This window comes from Cebus imitator, unplaced genomic scaffold, assembly GCF_001604975.1.
Source record: "Cebus imitator isolate Cc_AM_T3 unplaced genomic scaffold, Cebus_imitator-1.0 Scaffold487, whole genome shotgun sequence".
Taxonomy (NCBI): domain Eukaryota; kingdom Metazoa; phylum Chordata; class Mammalia; order Primates; family Cebidae; genus Cebus; species Cebus imitator.
In genome coordinates this window covers 1,783-10,576 of record NW_016107802.1, presented here as the reverse complement: position 1 = coordinate 10,576, position 8,794 = coordinate 1,783, and the positions used below count along the sequence as shown (strand labels likewise).

The 8,794-nt window shown below is 40.8% G+C and overlaps 1 protein-coding gene and 1 long non-coding RNA gene across 2 annotated transcripts in view; one reads left to right on the top strand and one right to left on the bottom strand.

Moving 5' to 3' along the window:
• Positions 1 to 2,966, bottom strand: part of LOC108292357 (aldo-keto reductase family 1 member C3) — a 14,069-nt gene extending 11,103 nt beyond the window's left edge. Inside the window, exons 1-2 of the mRNA XM_037732991.1 lie at positions 2,817 to 2,966; positions 785 to 952 (exon numbers count right to left, since the gene is read on the bottom strand). Coding sequence (XP_037588919.1) covers positions 785 to 952; positions 2,817 to 2,900 — 252 coding nt within the window. The 5' untranslated portion in view covers positions 2,901 to 2,966. The remainder of the gene's footprint in view (positions 1 to 784; positions 953 to 2,816) is intronic.
• Positions 2,967 to 3,990: 1,024 nt separating this feature from the next.
• On the top strand, positions 3,991 to 8,542 carry LOC119468757. Its single transcript, XR_005197517.1, has 3 exons — positions 3,991 to 4,018; positions 5,646 to 5,798; positions 7,990 to 8,542. It is a non-coding gene; the product is annotated as an uncharacterized LOC119468757 (long non-coding RNA).
• Positions 8,543 to 8,794: the final 252 nt, after the last annotated feature.

Sequence of the window (8,794 nt, the reverse complement as noted above, 5' to 3'; positions counted from 1 at the left end):
GAGCATGGTTATTGCTTGATACTGAATTTTGCCTTTCCTCAGTAGATGATCTACTATTGTGTTATACACATAGTTTATACATCTACTGAATGATAGCTGTATCATTCAGTAGATGTATAAACTATGTGTATAACACAATAGTAGATCATCTACTGAGGAAAGGCAAAATTCAGTATCAAGCAATAACCATGCTCTTATCTGAATTATCTTTGGTAGAGTTTACAACTCATTTTAACAGTCTAATTCTTTTATCCATTCAACTCAATGTTTAAGAATAGCTATTTATTTTGCTAAAAACTGAAGCAACATAAAAAGGTGGTTAAAAACAAAGGTTTGAACATGCTTATTATACTGGACACAATTTAGGACAATTTAAGTATGTGTTATTTAATACACCCAGAGCACTTTTACATTGCTTTCTATCTCACTGATAAAGATGAAAATTGAGAGAATAATAAGAAATCTTAGAAAATCACCCAGGAGATATGAAAAACCATAACATGATTATCATTCTCTGTGATTCTATAGCACATGTCAAATCACACTGATCTGAGTTAAAGCTCAAAAAAGTAAAGGGACTTTCAGGCCATACATTTGAATGCAGGCAAAATGAAAAGTGGTCATCATTCACTGATTTTGATTTAAGTTTTAATATGTGAATATATGTGAATAAATTTGAACCCAGAAGCACAATTCACCCACAACTACTGATCCAGTCAGAATTGCCATCTCTATACAATCACATTAAATACATGTGCATACAAGCTCATCATAGGCACAGTACCTTTGAAGTGTAGAATATGTCTTCTCTCTTCACACTGCCATCTGCAATCTTGCTTCGGATGGCCAGTCCAACTTGCTCCTCATTATTGTATAAATGAGCAGAGTCAATATGGCGGAACCCAGCTTCTATTGCTAATTTTGTGAACTCTGCAGCCTTACTTCTGGGAACCTGGAGAAGCAACCAGAGGTAGCATCTGGAGATCAGTGTGGCTGAGAGGTAGTTCAGGCATGAGCATTGACCTTTACAAGAATCAGCTTTTCTTCCTGTCTTGGTATATAGGGTGAAAATCCCATCTCACTTTGCCTGGGTCTTTCCTGGTTAGCAATAAAGGTTGAGCATTCTAGAAATACCTTCAGTCCCAGGCTATCTCTGGTTGATCATTGTTATGGAGGTACCAAACAACACCCTCAGATTCAGTGATTTGTTGGTAAAGTTAACAGGACTCAAATGTCCTAATTATTTTTAATTTAGTGATAATACACAGGGTAAAAGGCACATGGGGTCTGGAAGGGAAACAGTCCATGCTCATATGAGTTCTCTCCCAGTGATGTTACACAGACTACTCACTCAGACTTCCTCCCACAGCATATTTGGGAAATGCTGTCTACAAGAGATGTTCTTTGGTGACTCAGTTCTTGAGATTTTGACTGGGTGCTAGTTACATGGACCCAGCTAGGGTTCATATGGGGAAATAATGCATCTGTGGATAGTAGGCTATTACGTTAAGTCTTTTTGACATAGCCACTCTGGCTACATGACAGAACTGAACACTAGGAGTACAGATGTATACTCTGAGGATATCGATTTATACATTAAACATTCACTGAAATCTGTAAGAATTTAGTAAGGTACATTTCTGCCATAAAAAATCAGGCTATCTCTTTCAGGAAAGATAGAATTCCAGTGAAATTTGAAATTATTGACTTATTGACCAAATTTGGATAAAGATTTGAAAGATATTTTTAAATGAAAAAAATATAAATAAGCTCTTTTCCATTTCTAAACGTATTTAAGAAGCTTCCTTTTTTCATTGAAATTACAAGGAACTAGATGCCAGGTCTCACTCCCATCTCCTGAGGCGGTCTTTTGTGCACCAGCACGCAAATGTTTACCAAGGCTAGAGGTTCAGTGGTGCCCTCATTTTTGCTTCCTGCCCATGCCAATTTATATTAAAAATTAAATCACCTTTGTCAATGATCTAGAAAATGTATCCCTGTAGCGCATCACAACTTACAGATAAAGTGAGGCTCTAATTTTGATAATTAGTCCCTATTCACACACTTAGTGGCCTGAGGACCGTTTTGGGATAGCACTTTTCTTCCAGTGTAGTAGTTCCATCTAGAAAATGAAGTCTTCGTTTTGTTCATTTTTGTGTCAGAAGACAACCACTACCACTTTGATACAAATACGATGCATACAAAAAAGGACTAAGAATTTAGACTTTTCCTTGTTAGGTTCTAGATTTTACTTAAAATGAGGTTACATCTTTTCTTTCAGGAAGTTTTTCTGCAGGTGAGAGTAGAACCGTGGAAACTCTATTCCATCCAGCTCCAGTATTACTGGGTGGTGCTCACTGCCGCCCATCAGAACAGTAACACTCTGCCAACAGTTTTGTGCACACCATATCCAGCATTTTTTGCCATCAATATTTCTCTGGATCATATGTTCTTGGAATAAGGAAAGATTTCTTCAGTTGTAGAGAGAAACCACTCCCACTGCAATCCATGTCCACCAGAGGGAGCCGACCGGCAAGTGCTCTTCAACGCTGAGTTTTACATATTCTGCCAAGCTGGGAACTAGATACACACAGAAGAAAGAAACTGCACAAAATAAAAGCAAGCAGCACGTGACCTGGGGCCGGATCTCAATGCAGAACAAGGATTGACTACTTTTTCTCTTCAACCCTGGTGAAACCTAGACCAGAGAGCGACCCAGAGTAATGTAGGAACATGAACCTTACAACCCAAGATGGGCTTCACTTTTACTAGGTTTAATCCTTTGCAAGCTCAACACTGAAAGAAATCCTTTTTACCTCTGGAGGTGCATAGGTGCCAAATCCCAATACAGGCATGAAGTGACCATCATTTAGCTTCACACACTGGTGTTTGGAATCCATTCCCCGTCACTTGTCTGACTTGCAAATATTTTTTGTTTCTTCTTCCCTCAGAGATTATAAGAACAATGGGCAGGCACCGCCCCACTGCACGCGGACCAGTGGTTACCAATAGCCTGTAAGAGGAAGGACATTGCAGCCTTATATGGACTGTGGAGAAAACTGAATCCAGTTCCCTTGTTTCTTATCAAAGAGAATTCCCAAGTAAATTCTTATAATATACGGTCATAATAAACTCATTGATTTATATGTGAAGAATTTTTTTTGTATTCAGAATCTCTCTCTATATTACATAGATTATTCAAAAAGATTCGTAAATAGTGACCGTATGTCAGACTACAACAACCTCCAGCTACACATGCCTTTTTTTGTTTGTCATAATAACGCCCCTTCTTTATATTGCACCACTTGAAATACTTATTAACCATCTTACATCTTTCTCTCATGTACACATCATTTAAAGAAATGACTAATGAGAATTTTTAAAATAGTTGGCCCTTCATAAAAAATTAAAGTTAAAACTGTAAAAATATTTGCCTTTTTACATTTTCAATCAGAAAATTTTGATTTTTTTCTTTGCATTGTAAAAGAAATATTCATTCCTGATGAAGGTGTAGTCCTCACAAAGCTGTAATCCTGATAAGGGTGCAAATAAAAAAGAAATTCTGATGTAGTTTTTATCGGAGTGTTAATTATTAACAGTTTTTGGAGTTTGGTCTGGGGCAGGACCTCTTCACTCAGTTCAGTACAGACGCTCTGTGGCTCTCCTGTGGTGTGATGTGGTAATGCTGCCCCTTCGTGGACATAGAAGGAGGGGCCCCGGCTTTCAGCACTGTGTGTTGGCACCAGCTATGCTGCTGTCAGCTGGTTGGGTCAGCCTGGTCCCAGGGCCCCAGGGAAGTGATCACATGCCATCATTTTGATACTGTGCTGGGCAATTTTCCAATTCCGAATCCCGCATTTCCCAGGCCTCTACATGGCGATAGAATGGCATGTATGAGGAGAGGAGGCTGACGGGTGGCCATGAAGTTGCAAGAGAAAGGGAGAGATTGTTCTGTCCTGGAAGCTAAATGCAGAACTTGTTTTCAGAAGAAAAGAGTCAAATGTCATTAATAGGACAAGTAAGACAGGTTTTCAACATTGACGGTTGGGATTGACTATTGACCTTAACAAAGTCAAGAATGTTTTGCTAGCATGATGGGGGTGGGAGTCAGGATGGTGTGCATTCAACAAAGTGTGGGATGAGTGTAATTAGATACAGAGAGTAGAACATGTTCAAATAATTGGCTGTAAAGGGGACCAGGTAATTGAGCAACCACTGAGAAAAATGAACTAAAATGAGGATTATTTTTGTGATGACAGCAAAACAGCATGCATGTATGTTCTTAGGAAGAACTTAGCAGAGAGAGAAAAATTGGTGATGCAGGAGAGAGAGAATGAGAATTGCTAAGATTATGTCCAAATTAGTTTTCTGTTCCTGCTGTAACAAATTACCACAAACGTTATGGCTTGAAACACCACAAATTAATTTTCTCGAAGTTCTGAAGGATAGAATTCCAATATCTGGTTCAATGGGCTAAAGTTAATGTGTCCACAGGCCTACATTTCTTCTTGAGGGCCTAGGGCAAAATCAATTTCTTGACCATTTCCAGCTTCTAGAGGATGCATTCCTTTGTTAATGGCCTCTTCCATCTTCAAAGCCAGCTGCAGGACATCTTAGGATCTCTGTCCTGTGCATCTATCCTTATGTCTCCTCTTTGACTAGTAATAATAATAATATGACCCAGTACCATATTATTGGGTGTGGGAATGGGTAGTGTGTTGCTTAGGTGGTATGAGTTTTGTGTCTCTGATGTTGTTGTCTAATTGACAATGAGAAATATATTAAAAACTTCCCCCTTATCCCACCCAATCCACGTTTTTTCTCTTTCAGAGATTGTTTCTTTAGACAGAAAGTTACTGAATACTTGCTAAATTACAGTATAATGAAAAGATAACTGTTGCATTCTGCTTTTAGTAATTCATTCTGCAAATCTACCTGCCTTTTGATGTGGGAATTTAGTCCACTTATATTTGATGTATAGTCATAACCCACAGAAGAACATTTTAGTCAATGATGGACCACATATGCAATAGTGGTTGTGTAAGACCACAATACCTTACGTTGTTGGAGAGGTGCACATGGCGAGCCAAGGCTGTCCCCACACAGACGTGAGCCTCTCAAGGGCTGCCCAAGCTCCCTCAGGAACCTACACGGTGGCCTGTGGAGAAGTTTCTCTGTCAGATCTTTAAAGTGCCAGGATCTTAGTCTGTTTTTTCCTGGGAGTTAATATTTTCTTGATCCAATTAGGCAGATAAGGGGGGAGGGGCTCAGAGAAAGGCTTTTATACTCTCTTCTCTTCACTAGGTCCATTTCCTCAGCACTTACAAATCTCTGCCAGGGAAGAAAGTTTTCAGGGCTATTTCTGTGTCAGCAGCCTCTCTGAATTGTAGTCCCTCTTAATAGCAATATCAAAATATACCCAAAAATACATTTTGAGTAGCACATTTTGTTTTACTTCACGCTGTATGAAAAGTCTTAAAAACTCAGAGTGCACCATGAGGTCCTCAGCTGGGCCCCCCCACCCCACCTCCTGGGAAGGCAGATACCAGCCTCCAACACACTAGGCAAGAGCATCCATAAATGAAATGATTTAGAAACAAATGGCTCTATTTCATCCGCTTCTTTCCAACCACCCGACACAAAAGCAAAACACCTGTGCAACTCAGAAGACGTACAGTGATCCAGGCTGGTGACGAGAAGATCTGACACGCCGTCGAAGTCCTGGTCACAGTGAGTCAGCAACACTCAAAGGAGCTTGGAGTTAACACTATCAAGGCGCTTTGAGATGAACACACCTGGTGAGCGTTAACGCCGTGACGAGGGTGGAGAACTGTCTGCACCTGACAGCAGATGGGCCTGCTCTACTCATCCCTGCAGAGCAGGCATCTGAAGCTCTTCTCATTTATCCTCGAGGCAAATAGTCACTGGCTTCAATGGCAAATATTTTCAAACTTACCACGCAATTCACAAACCAAAGATAACAATGTTTAAACCACATGTGCTCTTAATCGCTCTGGGCCCTGCCTATATGTATGAACAAAGTTAAATTACTTGATAAGATCCCTATTCTATTTAAAAAACATGTTAATGAATATGTCGAACTGGAGATAAAAATGAACTCACAAACAGGTACTGTACTTTATCGATGACCTACCTTGCGTTTAACCCTTTTCCCATTTGCCCCAAGAATACTCACCAGTGGCGCTTGTGGTGGCAATGTTTACCTTCAGAAAACTTTGCCATAAAGTATCTTGCTATTATTATTATTATTAGAGACAGGGTCTTTCTCTGTCGTCCAGGCTGGAGTGCAGTGGCACAAAATCAGCTCACTGCAACCTCTGCCTCCTGGGTTCAAGGGATTCTACCTGCCTCAACCTCCCTAGTAGCTGGGACTACAAGCATGCATCACCACACATATCTAATTTTTGTATTTTTAGTAGAGACAGGGTTTTACCATGTTGGCCAGGCTGGTCTCGAACTCCAGACCTCAAGTGATCCACCCTCCTCAGCCTCCCAAAGTGTTGGGATTACAGGCGTGAGCCACCACACCTGGCCTATTATTATTTTTGAATCACTCTACTGTGTGGACCTTGGAAACAAAAGACATCATTCTATGTTTAGCTTTCTGGTTTTAGTAGTGGTATTTCTATTTACAAAATACAGTAATCATATCATTCAGGGCCTTTTGGGTATAATTTGTTAAGGCCTCTATATGACATATAACATCTTCCACACCTACCTAAATGATTGAAGCTAAATGACTGTGCCATTGGAATACTGAACATGTCCAACAAGATTGTAAATGAAGAAGGTTTCCTGGTTTTGACAGGGTCTGAATTACGCAACCTTGTGCCCAAGCATAACCTACTTACGGAACATTGTCTGCTTCAAATCCTGGGTTGAAGGTCAGTGTTTAGTGAACTGGAGGCGCTGGTCTTTGGCAGGAGTTACATTCCACTCAGAGGTTGTCCCTTTTTAAAGTGAGAGATGTGAATCCATGAGTCTGTACCCTCTAATTTTGCAGCACATAAATTAGCCAATAGTACCTCTTATGAGCCCTTCCATCGGGGTTGAAGGGAATCCTTTATTAGATGTCTTTTCCAAAAGACAAAACCTCCATGTTGCAGATCATGACCAGGCACCTTATTTTCAGAAAGCACACTGTGAAAGGAACTCTTTACCAAATCTTTGCTTTTTTTAAAGGTGATAAATAAGTCCCTCACAATATTTCAATATATCTGCCCTTGCAAAACGTTGGGTTATGTTTGTTCCCATACACATGGGCCTTCATGTTATGATTTCATCAGGAAACAGTTGCTATTTTTCAAAAGGGGTGAATTGGAGTGGAAGCAGCAATATGGGGAGTGCTTTGGGCCAGAGGAGGTGAAATGCATCCGTGAACTTAGCCAGTTGCATTTTAATTATTCCATTGGGTCTCTTTGAAGATGATTTTGGTGGCCCCAATTTTAAAGCGGAAAGGGCAGGATATTAAGAAGCACACAGTTTTCACATAAACAAAAAAAATGTGGGGAGTCTGCATTTTACATAAGCTGACACAGACAAAATGGGGTAGGGGAAGAACAACCAGATACATATTTGAGTCTGGTGGGCCAGGGTGACTGCCCTGTGAAGATAAGCTATGACTTTGCATTGCCATGGTGAAGTTTCAACAGCTCACCAGGAATTTCCTTGTGGACAAAATTTGGGGGAGGCGGGTAGCCTTTCATCTGTAACTGTCTTATTTAGGAACCAAAAGAGGGAAGCAGGTTTTGGACTGAGCTCATGTTCTAAGCCTCAACAGACCAAACCAAACCAAAGTGGAGTCGCCAGTTCTAAGACTTCAAGGAAATGCATACATGTTAGAACACACCACAAACAGTATTTTGTTTTTCTCTTGCAAATCTCTATAATAAACATTCTTGACAGCATAAGTATCAACTCCTGAAGTTCCCATTAAATGCTTAACCAAATTCATTTCCTCTCACCTAGAGATCATCTAGCTTTAAATGATCATGGAACAAAGGCTCCAGCCCGTTCCAGGTGAAGACACCACCCCTGGCCATCAGGGAGCTTCCCTGATTCCGGTAAACAGAGAAAGGTGAGAGTCCTGTGATCCCCAATAGGTAGGGTCTGCGCCCCTTCATTCTTTGCAGCTTCATTCTTTTTTTTTTTTTTTGGCACATTTTGTCCAATTCTTTGTTCAAGATGCCAAGAACCTGGACACCCTCTTCTGATAACACAATCTTCTCCCAGGTACCAACCTCCTAACATCATCACCTTGGGGGTTAACGTGTGGTATATAAATTTTGTGAGAATGTAAAAATTCTGTCCATTGCATTAGGCAAATGGAGGCTGTAGGAGCAGGATCATTCTTTACAACAGTTAGTGTTTTGGGGCTGCTCCCTGCCCCTCAATCCGAGGCCTGCCCCATCCCCGCCTGGGTTTTCATGCTACCCTGGGCTACTTCTTCCAGGTCCTGGACCCCCAGCAGAGGCTCTGGCTCTCATAGTATCTCCTGAGACTCAATCCCTGCCCCCGAAACAATTTAACTATGCTCTTGCCAAGTTCTTGTCTAGGAAACTACTTGAGTCACACCAAGGTTTGTACCTATCTGTGCAGAGGTTCCTCAGAGTGCCGTGTAACCCCCTCTGTCTCATCATTTGGATTTCAGCTCCAGACTCACCATCTCACTGAGGTCTTCATACCTGTATCACTCTAATAAAAGCAGCTCCTAAGTACCCACTGTCTCCCTCCATCTCACCCCTGCTATAATGTCTTCACTACAGCTGTCACT